At 38.6% G+C, this 18,361-nt stretch overlaps 3 protein-coding genes across 3 annotated transcripts; 2 read left to right on the top strand and 1 right to left on the bottom strand.

Annotated features, from left to right (window-relative positions):
* Positions 1 to 3,581: 3,581 nt before the first annotated feature.
* Positions 3,582 to 4,535, top strand: LOC110581669 (olfactory receptor 1B1). The gene has a single exon (XM_021691583.1). It carries the CDS (start codon positions 3,582 to 3,584, stop codon positions 4,533 to 4,535), a length of 954 nt encoding a protein of 317 aa, XP_021547258.1.
* Positions 4,536 to 12,537: 8,002 nt separating this feature from the next.
* Positions 12,538 to 13,486, top strand: LOC110581670 (olfactory receptor 50-like). Its single transcript, XM_021691584.1, is given in 3 exon segments — positions 12,538 to 12,775; positions 12,778 to 12,990; positions 12,993 to 13,486. Coding segments are annotated over 3 exon segments (945 nt in total).
* A 3,456-nt stretch (positions 13,487 to 16,942) lies between these two features.
* Positions 16,943 to 17,962, bottom strand: LOC110581671 (olfactory receptor 1Q1-like). Its single transcript, XM_021691586.1, is given in 1 exon segment — positions 16,943 to 17,962. A coding segment is annotated over 1 exon segment (1,020 nt).
* Positions 17,963 to 18,361: the final 399 nt, after the last annotated feature.

Genomic DNA, 18,361 nt, shown 5'->3' with positions numbered 1-18,361 from the left:
TCTTTCTCTCTGTCTCTCTCTCTCTCTCAAATAAATAAATAAAATCTTAAAAAAAAACCCAGACTACTTCTCTCTCCTATCCTCTATCCTTTCCTCCTTCCCCAAAGGTAACCACTATCTCAAATAAAGCATTCATTATCCTATGCATGGTTTTAGAATACATATATGTATATATATGTATTCACACACACATACACTATACAGTATAGTAGCTATACATACACTATACTATACATATACTATATATGGGGTTATATGTATATATTATACATATACTATATGTATGTATATACTATACATATACTGTATATATACTATACATATATATGTATATATACTACACAATATTTTTACGTGCTTTAAATCTTCATATATGTCATATTTTCCTGTCATTCTGAACTGGTATTTTTAAAGTTAATATTATGTTTTGGAGACTTATATTTATTGATGCATGTGGCTCTGCTTTCTACTGATGTATACTATGAGTAAACCACAAGTTACAATAGGTATATGCAGTTGTGGTAGTACATTTGACTGAATAACCTCTCCTTCAAACACTGAGAAGGTCATCTCTATCATATATCGCAGTTTCTAGACATTGTGAGTTTGCTTTGGGGCTGCCATTTTCTGTATTCCACAGGCTCACTTAACCACAGAGTGAGTCTCAAGAAGCTTGAGAACCAATCTCATACAGATTTCATTGTCAGGACATGATGTTTTTAAATTGGAACTCAAAATGAAAAGATAGTTTAAGAAAACATGTAACAAAATTACAACTCTAAGTATTATGTCAAGAAAATTTGAGTAAGGGAGCATGTGCATGGAGGACAATTGGAGAAGGCTGCCTCTACAGAACCCATTGGGATAAAGATGTATGAGGCCTTCTAGAGTCTATTGTTGCTGAGAAGTCTTCTGTCAGAAAGTCTAATCTTTCCTTTGTAGGTAATCTTTCCTTTCTTTCTGCTTGGTTTTAATATTTTATCTTTGTATGTAAGTGATGAATCACTAAATCCTACACTTTGATATTACACTGTAGGTTAACTAACTGGAATTTAAATAAAACTTGGAAAAAAGAAAATAAAATAATCAGTAAGGTAAAAAAATATTTTATCTTTTTATTTGCTCTATAGCAATTTCTCTAATGTAGTGTCTATGCAAGGATTTTAAAAAATTTATCTTGTTTGGGAGTCATTGTGATTCTTCAATCTGAGGCCTCATTTCTTTAATTAAGTCTGGAAAATTCTCAGTTTGTTTCTTCAATATTTCCTTTCCTCTATTTTCTCATTGATTTTTTTCTTGGATTTATTCAGTGTATAGTGGATCTCCTTATTTTTTTCCCCCCAAAAGTCTTGACTCCTCTCCCCACATCTTGGTCACTTTGTACTGTCTTCTGGGTATTTTCCTCAGAACTTGCCACTCTCTTCAGTCATTGTCCAAGCCATCCACTGAGTTTTTATTTTGAATGTGAATATTGTATTTTCTAGTAATTCATTTTTGGTCTTTTCCAAATCTGTTGTATTTTACTTTTATAAAATCTTATTTCTTACAGTCTTTATTCCTTCTTTTAGATACAGAGTATTTTAAACATAAATTATAATTCCTAACAGATTATTTAATTTTATGATATTTAGGGGGAGGTAATTCTATCACTTGTTGATTGCTGATTATCTTCATAATAAATAGGTTTTGTGTTTGTTTAGTAATTTTGAATTGTGAGCTCATCTTTTTGGTTGGTTTTTATTTGTGGGATTCCTATACAGTCTGGAGTCTGCAACTCCTTGTGGAGAAGTTTTATATTTGCTTCTAAAAGGTATCCCAAGGCTTTTACCAGTCTGGGAATGATTTTTATGTTAGTTTTTCAGTTTGAGGGTCTAGGATCATATGTGTCTTATAATTAAGCTTATCCATTCCATGTGCTGTACAGACCGATAACTGCATTCCCATGGAAGACATTCCCTCTCCAGGAAGTACAGGATGAGAGATACGAGTTTTCTTTGGGTGTCCTGTAGACACTGATATATATACATTTTCCTGTTTGTGTATATTCTTTCATTGAAGGCTTACCCTTTAGAATGTCCTGAATTAATGTGGTGGTGTCTACCTTTTGCCTCACACAGGCCTTCACTCTCACATCCTGTTCCACCATCGGGGTTATTTGTCTAGCTTCTGGACAATGAAGACTAATGGTATACCCCTCACACCTACCTGTTACCACCACCACTATGCCATTGTGGACAGTTTATTGTATTTTATTTTTTGTTATGTTCAGTTAGCCAGCATATAGTACATCATTAGTTTTTGATGTAGTGTTCAATGATTCATTAGTTGTGTATAACACCCAGTGCTCATCACAACACATGCCCTCCTTGTGGACAGTTTAGAGATTAGTTTTTCATATCCCTCCTTGATTATCAACCCTTGTATTTCCTTTACATTCTTAAACACTCAGTTATGAATTTAAAAGGATGATTGTTATATTTTCTCAAAATTTATACCTATGTTAAGTGAGAAGGTGCTTAGTACCTCATATTTCAGCAAGCTGAAGCTTTCAAAATAACATGTGAAGATCTACAGAAATGTGAGAGCTTACCATGTTCAGAAAACTAAAAAAGAACTGTCTAGTTTTAAACATACTGGGTAGATGTCTCAGCACGAACTTGGTTAAGACAGGTTAGTTATTGACAACAAAAGTCCTTTAAAAGCCAGATGAAGCTATTTGGATTCTATTCTGAAGGCCCTGACTCGTTAAATAGGGAATCACATGTTGAAAGTTTTCTTCTGGCATCGGTATGGAAGATCTATCAGGGGAGTAAGTAGAGAAACTAGTCATGAGGCTATGAAGTTAGCACTGGTAGGAGATGCTGAAGCTTAAACAGTGTGAGTGGATTAAGGACAAAGGATGAACGTAAGGATAAATGTGGAAGTCAAGGAGTGATTGAATATGAGGAGATGAGAGAGAGATTCCTCCAGCTTTTGCTTTGGACAACCAGATGGATGATTATGGTGATGCCATTAACCAACAAAATGGAATCAAGAGTAAAAACAAGTTACTTTATGACAACCTGAAGCAATTTCACTATAAAAATCAACTATTTATAATAAACCATTTCTTTATATGTTACATATTAAATGATACATTATGTTCCTTACAGGTTCGGAGAGAAGAAATCACGAGGATTACAGTGGGATGAAGTGTGAATTGAAGATGAAGAGTTAGAGCCAGTGAGTATAGGAATTTTTTCATGAAGTTTGCCATTGGAAGGAGATAAGCAGCAGTAGGATGAAAAGACACTATTGAATGAAGGGTTTATAACTGGCTGAGGGACTTTGTCAAGGTTTATAGATTATAGAAAATGAGCCACTAGAGTGGATGAAAAGGAAGTAGGAAAAAATGCTTTAATAAGTTACAGGAGTGAAGTCATAGACCTAGCAGAAGGGCCATGTGGTCAGTTGAATTTAAGTCATTAAGGAGCTTGAATAACATAAATAAAACAACTAGAGCTATTATGATCCCCAGCCTACTACCTATGACTTGCTCTTTGATTCAAACTCTCTTTCAGGCAGGCTCATTGTCACTCATCATGGGCTGCACCCCTAATGCTTCACATTCTCCAGTCTTCTTGCTCCTTGGGTTCTCAAAAGCTAGAGTCTCCCCAGGTCTCCTTTTCTTCCTGTTCCTGGCTATTTACCTGGTCACCATAATAGGGAACATGACTCTAATGCTGCTTATCTCCAGGGACTCCAGGCTCCACTCACCTATGTATTATCTGCTCCGTGGTCTCTCCATGATAGACATGGGGCTGTCCACAGTCACCCTGCCCCAGTTGTTGGCCCATCTGGTCTCTAATTACCCAGCCATTTCTGCTGCCCGCTGCTTGGCCCAGTTCTTTTTCTTCTATGCATTTGGAGTTACGGACACACTTGTTATTTCTGTCATGGCTCTAGATCGTTACGTGGCCATCTGTAATCCCCTACACTACCATTCAGTGATGAATCGCCAACTCTGTGCCTTCTTACTGGCCTTGAGCTGGGTGGTGTCTATAGTGCATACCATGCTGCATGTGGGACTTCTCTTGCCTCTTTACTGGGCTGGGGATGCTGAGGGCAATGTTAAACTTCCCCATTTCTTTTGTGACCACCGACCACTTCTGCGAGCCTCTTGCTCTGACATACGTTCCAATGAGCTGGCCATATTCTTGGAGGGTGGCTTCCTCATGCTAGGTCCCTGTGCCCTCATTGTACTCTCCTATGCTCGTATTGGGGCCACCATCCTACGTTTGCCTTCAGCTGCTGGTCGCCACCATGCAGTCTCCACCTGTGGATCCCACCTCACCATGGTTGGCTTCCTCTATGGCACCATCATTTGGGTCTACTTCCAGCCTCCTTCCCAGAACTCTCAGGAAAAGGACATGGTGGCTGCTGTGATGTACACTGCCATTACACCTTTGGCCAACCCTTTTGTGTACAGCCTCCGCAACAAGGATGTCAAGAGTGCACTTCACAGGCTGCTTGGACGGGGGAGGGCGGACTTCTGATAAGCCTGCTGAAGAGCCATTTTGGTTCGTTAAGGAAAGCAGTGGGAAGGTTTGAGCATGGCTGGTTTTGGAGAGACGAGGGAAGGATGGCCTGGCTAACTTATGGAACTCCAGATTCAGCTCGTGATGTGGTGATCTGACAGAGCGGTGAACACATGCCACACATGCTCAGGGCTCCTCATCAGCCTGCCTCGGGAACCCCTTCCCCAGACCGTTTATCTTCAGTTATCAAAGTGGATAATAATGAGTCACTAGGCCACAGTTTTGAAGAAATATGAGAATATTACTCTGAAATCTGAACTGAAGCAGAGACAGTGAAGTTAATTAGGTCACATCTAACTTGATGTGCTTGCTTGTGGGAAGTGTGCTGGTGTATATCAGAAAGTTAGGGGAAGGGAACAGTTTAGGTAAATAGGGATGGCAATTTTACACCTGTTCCACTCAGCGAATATTGGCCCAAAAGTGAGCATGAAAAGGGCCATGATTCTGCTATTCCACATCTTAGCCTCAGTTTCTATGGGCTTGTCATAGTGTGAGCATCTTATTCTGATGTGTGTAAATTCTATTTCATATATTTTAAATTAATTTTATTTACATTTTCCATAAGATATACAAAGAAAATGCAAAGCTAAGTACTCTGCTGCATAAGGAACTATAAAACAAGGAACAGTGAACTATTTCAACAATGAAGAAAACAAATTGGCTGTGCTTATTAGCTTCTTGGGAGCTGGACATTGACTTCTATTTTGCTAGCTCTTATGAGATTTACAGTGATAATTAAAAATACTTCTTGAGCTCCTTTTTTATTGAAGTATAATTGACACACAGTGTTACATTAGTTTGAGGTGTACAACGTAGTGGTTTGATAACTATATGTTATGCTGTGCTCACACAAGTGTAGCTACCGGGCGCCTGGGTGGCTCAGTCGTTAAGCGTCTGCCTTTGGCTCAGATCATGATCCCAGGGTCCTGGGATCGAGTCCCGCATTGGGCTCCCTGCTCGGCAGGAAGGCTGCTTCTCCCTCTCCCACTCCCCCTGCTTGTGTTCCTGCTCTCGCTATCTCTTTCTCTGTCAAATAAATAAATAAAATCTTTAAAAAAAAAAAGTGTAGCTACCATCTGTCACCATACAACACTGATAGTACCATTAACTTTTTTTTTTACTAAGATATAAGTGAAATATAACATTGCAGGTTTAAGGTGTACAATATGTTGATTTGATACATTTATGTGTTGCAATATTACAGTAGTTCCCTTTACCCTTGGGGGTTATGTTCCAAAATCCCCAGTGGCTGCATGAAACAGCAGATAGTACTAAACCCTATATATACTATGTTTTTCCTATACATACGTAACTATGATAAAGTTTAATTTATAAATTAGGCAGAGTAAGAGATTAACAGTAATAAACAATAACAAAACAGAGAACAATTATAACAATATGCTGTTATAAAAGTTATGTGAATATAGTCTGTCTCTCTGAAAATATCTTTTGTACAGTACTCACCCTTCTTCTTGTGATGATGTGAGGTGATGAAATGCTTATGTGGTGAGATGAAGTGAGGTTAATGACGTAGACATTGTGATACAGGATTAGGCTGCTGTTGACCTTCTGATAATACATCAGGAGGAGGATCATCTGCTTCTGGAATGCAGTTGACCACAGGTAGCTGAAACTGCAGAAAAGGAAACCACAGATAAGAGGGGACTGCTGTACCACCAAAGTGTGAGCTAACACTTCTACCAAGTCATGTAATTTTCATCTTTTTTGTGGTGGGAAAAATGAAGATCTAGTCTCTTAGCAATTTTGAAGTTTATAATACAGTATTGTATTTTGTATTATATTATATATATAATAGATATATATTATTTATATATATAAATCTCACATCTTTTTAATCCATTTTTTCTGTTGACGGACACTTAGGTTGTTTCCATATCTTGGCTATTGTGAATAATGCTATAAGCTTTTGCTGTGCAGAAGCTTTTTAGTTTGATATAGTCTCACTTGATTATGCTTTTGTTGTTTGTGTTTTTGGTGTCATAGCCAGAAAATCATTGCCCAGACCAATGTGAAAGAACTTCTTCCCCATTTTCTTCCAGACGTTTTACATTATCAGGCCTTATGTTTCTGTCTTTAATCCATTTTGAACTAATTTTTGTGTATGGTATAAGATAGGGGTTCAGTTTCATTTTTCTCTATGTGGCTGTCCAGTTTCACCAACACCATTTGTTGAGGAGATTCTTCTTTCTTCATTGAGCATTCTTCATTTCCTTGTCAAAAGTCAATTGACAAAGTTAAATGGGTTTATTTCTGGACTCTCAGTTATATTGCATTGATCTATATATCTCTCCTTTTGCAAGTACCACATTCTTTTGACTCCTGTAGCTTTTCTTAAATGGTTTTCTTTTTTTTAAATTTATTATTATTTTTTATTTTTTTATTATTATGTTCAATTAGCCGGCATATTGTACATAATTAGTTTTTGATGTAGTGTTCAACGATTCATTAGTTGCCTATAACACCCAGTGCTGATCACCACATGTGCCCTCCTTAATACCCATCACCTGGTTACCCCATCGTCCCACACCCCTTCTTTCTGTAACCCTCAGTTTTTTTCATGGAGTCCAGAGTCTTTCATGTAAATGATTCTTTTAATTTCAGGTGTAGAACTTAGGGAGTCATCATTTACGACACCTAGTGCTTATCACAAGTGCCCTCCTTAATACTCATGAAAAAGAAAAAATAAATAAATTTAAGTTTCATACTAAAACAAATTATTTTAGGGCACCTGGGTGGCTCAGATGGTTAAACGTCTGCCTTTGGCTCAGGTCATGATCCCAGGATCCTGGGATCGAGCCCCGCATCAGGCTCCCTGCTCAGCAGGGAACCTGCTTCTCTCCCTCTCCCTCTACTGCTCCCCCTGCTCGTGCTCTCTTGCTCTGTCAAGTGAATAAATAAAATCTTTAAAAAGAAACAAATTATTTTAATACTATCAAATGGCCAGTCAGTGTTGAAATTTCCAGTTGTTTCATAAATATAATAAAATGTTTTTATAGTTTTTAAGAATTAGGACCCAAATAAGGTTTACATATTGTGACTGGTTATTTGGTCTTTTCAGTCTCTTTCTTCTCTCTTTCTTTCCTCCCTTCCCTTTTTTTTCCTCTTTCCCCTGCTGTCCTCTATCTCTGGCAATTTACTTGTAGACGATATCATGTAATTTTCCTGTGGAATTCCCTATAGTCTGGATTTGTGTGAGTTCATCATTATATTGCAGTTTAATGTGTTCCTCTGTGCTCTGTATTTTCCATAAGTTGGAAGTTGGATGTAGAAGCTTTATCAGATTCATGTTTGACTTTTGGAAAGGAGAGATTACTCCATAGGTGGTGTGGGAGATGTAATGTCTGGTTAGGTCACTTTTTGGTGAAATTAGCTATTCAATGTCTAGATCTACTCATTAGAGCAATAATTAAAGCAGAGGTATATGTGTATGGAAGGGGTAAGAAATCAGGTGGAAGGAGGAAAGAACAGTCTAAAATCCAGACTGTCTGCTCAGAATGAGACTGATAGAAATGAATCACATCCATTTGACAATGCCATCAGCCTGTATCCACTGGGGAAATAAGTCACTTTCCCAAAGTAAGGAGGGCTTTTAGAAAGTCAAATAGATCCTCTGCAAACAAAAATAAATATATTACATTTTTTGAGGAAATTAATATTATTTTGATTGAGTAAAATCTCTTTGTTTCCACTGAATTCTGATCATATTTGTCAGTTAATAATTTGGTTTTCTAGTTTGTAACTAAGCTTCTTCTGTGCAGGTTAATGGTGGACAGTACTGGTATGTATCCAATTTATAGTCATTTCCACAATATCTAATCTATATCAATAAGCCATATGTTGTTATTACTTTATAGTAGGACAAAGAATATCCAATTGGCATATAATGTCAGATTTTTCAGGGTGGTGCTCCACTTCCTGCTGCTGCTTTTATACTCAAAGGCTTGTTCAAATCAGGTATTCTGTGGATGATAGTTCTAAAACAGATAAGCAAAATGGGTAGATGAAATTCAGCAAAGGATGCAATTGGATGAGGACAGGAAATGCGGAAGTCATTGGAGAGTAGAATAGAAACGTAGCATTGGTCAGAGTTGTCCCACTGGTATTTCATAAAGCCTCATGCCTTGCAGCTAATTCAGCTGGGTTAAGCTGTTTGGATTAGTAACAAACACTCAATAACAGGAAGGATAGATTGGGAAAACTGGCTTCTTGAAATGATGAAATAGGAATCAATTTCCTCTTGGGGTTTTTTCTTGCTCAACTGTTGACATTATGCAAGGAAGGCTATGGTGTCCCTCAAAGGGTAGACCTTCCCTATAGACACAATTGTTTTCAGAAGCTCTATGGTGAGATCTAGGTATAAGGAAGGAGAAGGAGCAGACTCTGGAGCTATAGTCCCAGCTGATGGAGGAAGGTAGATGGGCTCAGCCCCTTGAATTAATATTTCATCTGAACACAGTTGGAGGCTCTTGGGGTTGGTAGAATGAGTCCGTGTAAGTGATGCTGCTTCTTTGGGATGAGCTACCATATAGGAAGGCTTTTACAGAAAATGATGAAAAGGGAATCCTTAATTTTGTAAGAACGTGGTGAAGGAGCACAGCTCTATTCATACTTTCTATCTTGAGTGTATGGTGTTAGATACAGAGAAAAGGTGAGAATAAGGTTATACTCTGCCCTCATAGTAAACAGAAAGGGCACAGAAAATAATCATAATCCTCTTTTAGAAAATGGTGTGATATTGGTGCCAAGAAGATCAAAGGATAGAATGAAGTACAAATATTATAGTCAAGGGAAGCAATGGGATAGAAGCATTGTCAGTTATAACACAGAAAAAAATAGGATTTTAAGTGAAAATATGAAGGCTTAGATGGAGAATATAGTCATGAAATCAGAGAGGGAATGGAAAGACATTTCACAGTTCTCTGGTGCAAGAAATGTGTGACAGAGGACCGAATTTATTTTGTGATAATTTGGAACATACATTTCTGAGACAGAGAAAAGGAGGTTCTGATTTATGCATCTCAGATTCAAACTTTATGATTCATCAACACAGGGGAACAGACTAGAAATAGAATTTAGACCAAGAAGCATTTAATAGAGCATATTCCTAATATTTAGATATTGATAAAGCAGTGAATGATCTCATGTCTTTTGGTTCTTCCATCACGGAAGAAAGATGAGAATAAGCAGGATTAAGGCTTGACACCCTAGCTCTGTTCCTTCTCCATGATTTTAAATGTCCCCGAAGAACCAGGTGGAAATGAGGAAACCTGAGATCCTTTTCTGTTTCATTCCAGGGATTCTTACTTTTTTTTCTCTCTCTCCAATTTCAATTTAGTTTACTGTCTTAAGGTGTTCAAATCTGTATATGTGTATATCTTCATACCTTTCCTAAATGGACTACTCCTTTCTCTATCTCCCCCTAGCATCAGCATCCTTGATCCCTCAAAGTTGTCTAAACAGGACCTCCAGAACTTAGACTCTGATGAGACTATTGTTGAGATATTGGGAAATAGAAAGTATACAGAAATGAGTCTTTTTTTTTTCCTTTTTTATGAAGATTTTATTTATTTATTTATTTATTTATTTATTTATTTATATTATTGAAATGAGTCTTGAAGAAATCAGCCAACAAGAGCACTACCACTGCTTATTACTCTTTTTGCATATAATTAGTTTACAAATGCAGTTTTGCTTTTTTGGGAAGAAAATGGACTCTATGTTATTACATTCTTCCCATAATGGATAAATCTATACCCTTTGCTACTTTTTCCTTCTTGGAGATCTTTTTCTTTCACCCTTTACCCGTGAAGGGACTTATCCCATCTCTCTTCCTTCCCATCCTTTCTGTTCACCTTCATTTATATCTCCCTGTGGAAGTCTTTGTATGGCTGCTGCCTTGAATGAGTAATAGGATTGCAAGAGGGTATAGCTTGATCTATATCCACAGACATAGAGAAGGATACAGGAAGAAATAAATACTAAAAGGAAAATATAAGTTTTTGTTACCTTTTAAGCTCCTGTTTCATGATCTTTAGAGTAAAGAAAATCACCAAGAGAGATGTCCTTAAAATAGTTTTGATTCTTTATCTGAATATTAGGAATACTCTCCTTTAGTGGGGTATAACACTGAATTCATCAAAGAATAAATGCAACTGTAGCACATCATTTGGCTCTGCGTGAAAAATATTTATGTAGTTTAAACTAATGTAAATGTGGTCTACTAATTTTTAGCTTTTACCTGGAAAGTTAACTGTGGTTACAACTCAACTTATATGTCTTCAATTTTGACAATGTACAAGTCAAGATACAGCTTTCTAAAGGTTGAAGGGTACAGGGATGAGGAAGAGAAGTGGAGTCTGAAGTTGATGGAATAAGAAATATAGATTTAAGTATACCATTTAAAAGCAGAAAAGCAACTAATTTAAGAACTAAAATAATCATCAAAAATTGGGGAAAGGATGAGAGAAGAATGGGGACAATGTAAACAAGGTAAAACTTCATCTTTCATAATAGAGAGCCAGAAGATAAATTGATAAAACTGGTACATAGATGCGTAAACAAGTGGTTTATGATTTAGAGGCATAGAGGTGTGAACCACTGGAAGAGATAAAACTAAACATGAAGTAAAGTTAGGGTTAGAGACTCTGCTTTTTATTGTATATTCTTTTTTTTTAAAAGATTTTATTTATTTATTTGAGACAGAGAGAATGAGAGACAGAGAGCATGAGAGGGAGGAGGGTCAGAGGGAGAAGCAGACTCCCCGCCGAGCAGGGAGCCCGATGCGGGACTCGATCCCGGGACTCCAGGATCATGACCTGAGCTGAAGGCAGTCGCTTAACCAACTGAGCCACGCAGGCGCCCCTGTATATTCTTTTTACTTTACTATTTTAACAATTTTTCTCTCATTCATGAAAAAAATATAGCATTTCACTGAAATATCCTTATCCATATAGTGGCCTCAAAATGTTACCTCTTTGGTGTACCATGTACATCTGCCTATAGGGAAAACCTGAGCTGAAAGGAAACAAGACTCCCATCCATTGGCAGATTACATTATTTATTGAAAATTAATCATTGCAATGAGCACTGGGTATTATACACAAACAATGAATCATGGAACACTACATCAAAAACTAATGAAGTACTGTATGGTGACTAACATAACATAATAAAAAAAGAAAAAAAGAAAATTGATCATTAATAAAATCAGTGATGATGTTAATCATTTCTACTCTCATCCCAGGTAAGTTTAGTTGACTTAATGGAACAAGAATTCCCCTACCAAAAGAACAGTAGCTTCTGGACATACAAAGTTAGGACCAGATCTTCACTCCAGTGCTCCATCAAAGATATAGAGACTTGGACATCTGCCTGGAGCCTTGACATAGTTCCCTTTTCTTTACAACTCTGACAATCAGCAAAATGTGGTGCTTATGTCTAATAAAACTATACAGGGTTGAGTCCAGGTTTTGCCTCTCAGAGCCAATAAGACCTTGAACAAAGTAGTCTCTTTGCTTTAGCTCTCTCATCTGTAATATAAAAGTAGTTTGTACCATATGGTATTGTTGTGACAATTAAATGTATGATATTTGGTATGCTTTTCAGCGCATAGCAAACAACAAAGAAATTCTGTATTTAATGATGCCTTCTTTGTTATACAGGGACCATGTGTGATTTATCATACTGCCCTTAATATATATCACATCAAGAGATTGTAAGTGGTCAATAAATGAGCCTGGAATAAACTAAAGAGTGTGGGTGGGTACTTGAGTGGATGGATAGAAAGATAATGACAAAGGAAAGAGATGAAAGAAAAAGCTCTTTTGGAAACTAGGGGCATCCATGCAAAAAAAGATGTTTCCTAAAGCTATCCTAGAGTAAACTTGAGCATTATTTGATCCTAACACTTGCTGTTTGCGGGTGATATTGATCATGTGTTATGGCCACTAGAAACAGGACAGAAGTAACTGAATTTGTCTTATTGGGCCTGTCCAGCTGGCCAGAGATGCAGCCAGTTATTTTTGGGATTTTCCTTGCCATGTACCTGGTAGCACTTCTGGGCAATGCCCTATTAGTAATTGTTGCCCTCACAGACCCCAAGCTTCAGACACCAATGTATTTCCTGTTCAGTCAGCTTTCCTCTATTGATATGTTTCTGACAACCATCACTGTTCCCCAACACAGCACACACTGTCTGTAAACAGAACCATCTCCTTTGATTGCTGCATGATCCAGCTGTTCTTTTTTATGGCTGTGGGCAGCATGGAAGGTCACTTGCTGGCTGCCATGGCCTATGACTGCTATGTTGCCATCTGTGACCCCTTAAGATACTCTGCCATCATCAGCCATCACCTCTGTCTACGCATAACCTTGACCTCATGGGTGGTCATCAGCCTAACAACCTCCTTTATAGTGTGTTGGTCACCCGCTTACCTTTTTGTGACAACCAAGTCACCCACTTCTTCTGTGACATCACACCCTTGCTGAAGTTCTCCTGCACCCAACCAGTGGTCAATGAAATGCTAATATGTACTGAGGGTGTAGCTGTGGTGGTCAGCCCCTTCTTCTTCATTTTAGGCTCCCATGCCTGCATTGGCGTTGCCATAGCCCACATGCACTCAGTTGCTGCCCTGTGCAAAGCCCTGTCCACATGTAGCTCCCACATTCTGGTTGTGCTGCTCCTGTATGGCTCTGTGATCGGCATGTACCTCCGGCCATCTTCCAGCTATGACTTGGACCAGGATCGCCAAGTTGCCGTCTTTTACACAGTAGTTACCCCTATGCTAAACCCACTGATCTATAGCTTGAGGAACCAGGAAGTTAAGAGAGCTCTGCGAAGGCTTTTCAGGAAACTCTGCATCTCAGGAAACTTCCAACGTGGTTCCTAGGTAAACGGGATGGCAGCACATCTCCTGAGCCCAAGGAGTTAAGATCTAACTTGAAAATGCCTCATATAGATGGGTTACATTCCTAATAACTGGTATGGTTCACATTCCTGTGGAATAATTTTCCTTGTTGGCTCCCTCTTTTTTGGATTCGGGAAGAAGTGAGTTCATGAATAAATAGTTCTGGTCCCCATTGACTGACCTAGAATCTCATCATATTGGAACTGAACAGATGTTTTTATTGATTTATTTTTTAAAAAGATTTTATTTATTTATTAGAGAGAGAGAGAATGGGGGAGGGGCACAAGGAGGGAAAGAGAGAGAATCTCAAGCAAACTCCATGCTGAGCACAGAGCCTGACGTGGGGCTCCATCTCATGACCCTGAGATCATGACCTGAGCCGAAATCAAGAGTCAGATACTTAACCAACTGACCCACCTAGGCACCCCCTGGACAGATGTTTTTAGATCACCAAACCTGAACCTCTCATCTTTCAAAACTAATATGGGGCATAGGGGATTACTAAGCCAAATTATTATACATCAGTAAGGCCTGCAGAACTTTGATCATCTTAGTGATATTGTGGCGTTCTGACAGGTGTAAGGTGATATCTCATTGTAGTTTTGATTTGCATTTCTCTGATGATAAGTGGGGGATGATGAGTATCTTTTCATGTGTCTGTTGGCCATCTGTAGGTCTTTGGATAAATGTCTGTTCATGTCTTCTGCCCATTTTTAATTGGATTATTTGTGGGTTTTTGGTGTTGAGTTGTGTAAGTTATTTATATATTTGGGATACTAAGCCCTTATCAGATATAACATTGGCAAATATCTTCTCCCATTTAGTAGGTTGTCTTTTTGTTTCATTGAGTGTTTCCTTTGCTGTGCAGAAGCTTTTTATTTTGATGTAGTTTCAATAGTTTATTTTTGTTTTTATTATTCCATCTGAACTTTTATGTCACTCCATAAAAGACAGTATAGGTCACTGGTAATAGAGACTGGGAGAGAGAGTCTTCACAGTGGCTCTAACACCAGAAGTAGGTGGTCCCATTTGGGACATATGGCAAGTAGAGCTCTTTAAGCACACTGATAGACTTGATGTAATATGTAAGGGGAAAAGAAGAATCAAGGATGGACTATGGAAATGGGTGGAACTGTTTATTTATATGTGACATTCTCTGTATTGTTGGTGTAAAGAAACATACCTTTGAGAGATAAAGGGGGCAGTATAATTATAATTACACTGAAACAATAGAAGTAAGTAGCTCTTTGGTGCAAACATGATTTTCCAGAAATTATTCTCCTTGAAGAGGTCAGAATGAAATAGAGTTCAGAAACCCAAGGGAAAATGCTAAGGGGTTTTGTTGAAGGCGGTGTAGGGTCATGTTCAGGGGGATGGACTCTGGAGCCAGATAACACAAATTAGAAACCCACTATTGTCATTACTTGCCATGTGGTTTTTTTCTCAGGCTATTGGTAACCAGAGTTGTACCTGCACCTGCCCTTATAGTTATTATGATTTCAAGATAACCTCAGTGATAATCAAGAAACTTTGAAAAAAACAAGTTTTATTACTCTCAGGTCCTGGAAAGCATATTGCACACCTGGGGCCACACAGTGAGGTCACAGGTAGAGAGAAAGCATGGGAGAGCATGGGCTTGGTGTTCTGTTTTTATTGAGGTTGAGGGAAGGGGCCTTGGGTTTCACAGGTTGATTCTATGGGTGGACTTAAAACATAAGAGCAGGAATTTAAAGTGTGGGAAGAGAAAAAACAAATAGTCCGTTAATATAAATCAACCAAGATTTCTGAAACAAATGAGGAGGGGGGCAGTGGCATAGGAGGTTGGAAGGTTCTGGCTCTTTACTAGTCATTGTGGCTGGCAATGTATTTATTGAGATAGCCTTTTGATGCGGAACCCAAAATCAACCTCCAAAATCAAAGCTAAGTCAAGTACTTGGTCTACAAAAAGTAAAACCAACTGTAGGACTTACACTATAGTGATCTTTGACAATGATCAGTTATCCATCTGTAAAGAAGAGAGAAACAGTATCTATAATTTAGGATTGTCAAAAGGATTTTATGAATAAAATCTATGTAAAGCACTCATAATAATAGACCAGCTCATGAGTACCATGATGCAGCCAAAAACTTAAGGAGTGTAGCTCCTCAAACCAGTTTTGATGGTGACCAAGGCTTACATATAGGTCTCAAGAAACCCTTCTTCTAGCTCATTACACAGATTTGCCACAGTTTTAGCTTCTTCTCAGTTCAGTGCCATTAACTGCTTATATCCTATAAAAGAAACTTTCTACTGTCAAATGGCCTATAAATCAGCCTGCACTTGCAACTTCTGCCCCATGTCCAGGGAGGTCCTTCTCACCTTTTCCTTTTGAAAAGGAAACTGGAAACACCCATGAAACTAAAGAATTGACATTTTAGTAGACATTTTGGCTCTTGGACCTATTTCTCATTTCCAGAACTGATCGATCAGCAGGCAAATACCCAGTGAAATAGTCGGGTTCCACATATCAGCTACAGAGAAGATTAGGAGCATGCCGAGATAAAAGGAGTTAAGTTATCCTTGAATGGTGCAGCTAATGAAGGTTAGGAAAATGCAAGTTGGAGAGCCCTTTACATTATTTCACTGATACTGACTACTAAATTAACTCATACAAGTACAATAGATGCACAAGAATGACAGTGCTTAATTCTGCAACATCTGTAACTTCTGACCCTATACAGTAAACATTTGTCATCATGTCCCTCTTCCCATACTGGAGTAGTTCCACCATTTCATTTGTCTTGGTGGGAGGCAGAACCTCTCTCCCACTTAGAGAAAATAAAAGCAGCAGTATTGCTTGCTCAGTTTTCCTGGGAACTAGAGCAGGGACATGTGACCAAGTCTTGGCCAGCCGCATGGATCACCTTATTTTGAATCTAGATATATTGGTGTAAAGAACAAGAAGTGGGCAATTTTTTTCTGGAGGTGGTCACATCTAGTTTTCAGGCCTCTGGGGGCTATGCGCAGTGACTATTGCTGATAGTATTGGTGGCAGTATAAGTGAAAAGAGTTTAGTGTCTACAGCAGTGACCTCATCAGACAATTCTGGGATATGATTTTGACTGTGGTTCTGACTATATGACCTTTCTTAGTCTTGTCCATTTTATTGAGCCTGGTTGCTTAGCCTTTGTGGAAATTCAGGAGTTCCACATACACTTTCAATAAACTTATTTCCCTCTATGAATCAACCAGAATTATTTTCTGTTGCCTATATCTAAGTATGTTACAACCCTGTTGTTTAATGGCAGGCCCAGAGAACACTCAATTATAATTAAAGTCATGCTAGTGGCTTACGCTAAATACATGGTCTCATGTGCTTTGGTTTAAGGGATAGGTCAGGACAATATTCAATGGGAAAATCCATAATATGTAACTAATTTAGGTATTTCTGGGAAGTTCTAAAGGAAACAGATGTGTAAGGGACAAAACTGTTTTCCCAGAATCACTGGGAAAACTAGGAACTGTGTTTTGGGGTTTTGTCTAAAGAAAGAAGTCCATATTCTGCTCACCCATTTTCTGAAGGCTCCCTTGACATCCCCATTCCTCAGGCTATAAATGAAGGGATTCAGCATGGGGGTTACCACCGTGTACATGACTGTCAGGATGCGACCCTCAGTCACTGAATAGCTGGTAAGGGGCCTGAAGTAGACCCATGTGAGTGTGCCATAGAAGATAGCCACCACAGTGAGGTGGGAGCCACAGGTAGAAAAGGCTCTCCACTTGCTCTTGGCTGAGGGGCTCCGGAGGACCACTGAGATGATGTGGGCATAGGAGGTAATGATGAAGGCCAGAGCACCATTGATGACAATAACACCCTCTGTGTGAATCATCAGGGTGTTGAGGTAGGGGCTGGAGCAGGAAATCTTCATCAGAGGGTAGAGGTCACAGAAGAAATGGGGGATCTTGTTATCTGCACAGAAGATCAATCAGCCCACGAGAAAGGTGTGCAGCAGGGCATGAAGATGGGAGAGGATATGGCACAGAGCCACCATCTGTGAACACAGCGTTCTGGTCAGGATCATAGGGTAGCGGAAAGGGTAGCAGTTGGCGATGTATCTGTCATAGGCCATCACAGCCAGAAGGAAGTTTTCCATGGCTGCAAAGCAAATGAAGAAATAAGTCTGGGCTAAGCATCCCATGTAGGAAATAGCCTTTGTAGGAGAGAAAATGTTCTGCAGCATCTTGGGGACTGTGGTAGAAGTGAAGCAGACATCTGCCAAAGCCAAGTTACTGAGGAAGATGTACATGGGGGTGTGGAGGCGTGGAGTATAGATAATCAGTGTGATGATGGCAAAGTTCCCAGAAATGTTGATTGCATACATCAGTAGAAAAAGAAGGAAGAGTGGAATCTGCTCTGGGTGGGTAGAAATGCCCAAGAAAACAAAATGGGATACACTGGTCCAGTTGGTATTGACCATCTGTTGCCATAAGAATAAACAGGATTATCACTTTTTGTTGAGGTATATAATTGCCATATAACATTATATTAGTTTCAAGTGTACACCATAATGATTCGATATTTGTATATATTGCAAAATGATCGCCACATTAACTCTAGCTAACATCCATCTCCATACATAATTACAAATTTTTTTCTTGTGATGAAGACTTTTAAGATATACTCTCTTAGCAACTTTTAAATATGTGATGCAGTATTATTAAGTATATTCACCATGGTATACATTATATTCTCATGACTTATTTTATAACTGGAAGTTTGTACCTTTGAACTCCCTTCACCCATTTCACCACTCCCTGCCCTCTGCCTCTGGCAACCATCAATCTGTTCTCTGCATCTATGAGTTTGTTTGTTTTTT

This window comes from Neomonachus schauinslandi, chromosome 13 (assembly GCF_002201575.2).
Source record: "Neomonachus schauinslandi chromosome 13, ASM220157v2, whole genome shotgun sequence".
Classification (NCBI taxonomy): Eukaryota; Metazoa; Chordata; class Mammalia; order Carnivora; family Phocidae; genus Neomonachus; species Neomonachus schauinslandi.
The sequence above is the reverse complement of the archived record's forward strand: the minus strand, read 5'-3'. Positions and strand labels throughout refer to the sequence as shown.

Excerpts from the sequence above, each read along its gene's own strand:
- LOC110581669 (XM_021691583.1), top strand. The coding sequence starts at position 3,582 with ATGGGCTGCACCCCTAATGCTTCACATTCTCCAGTCTTCTTGCTCCTT.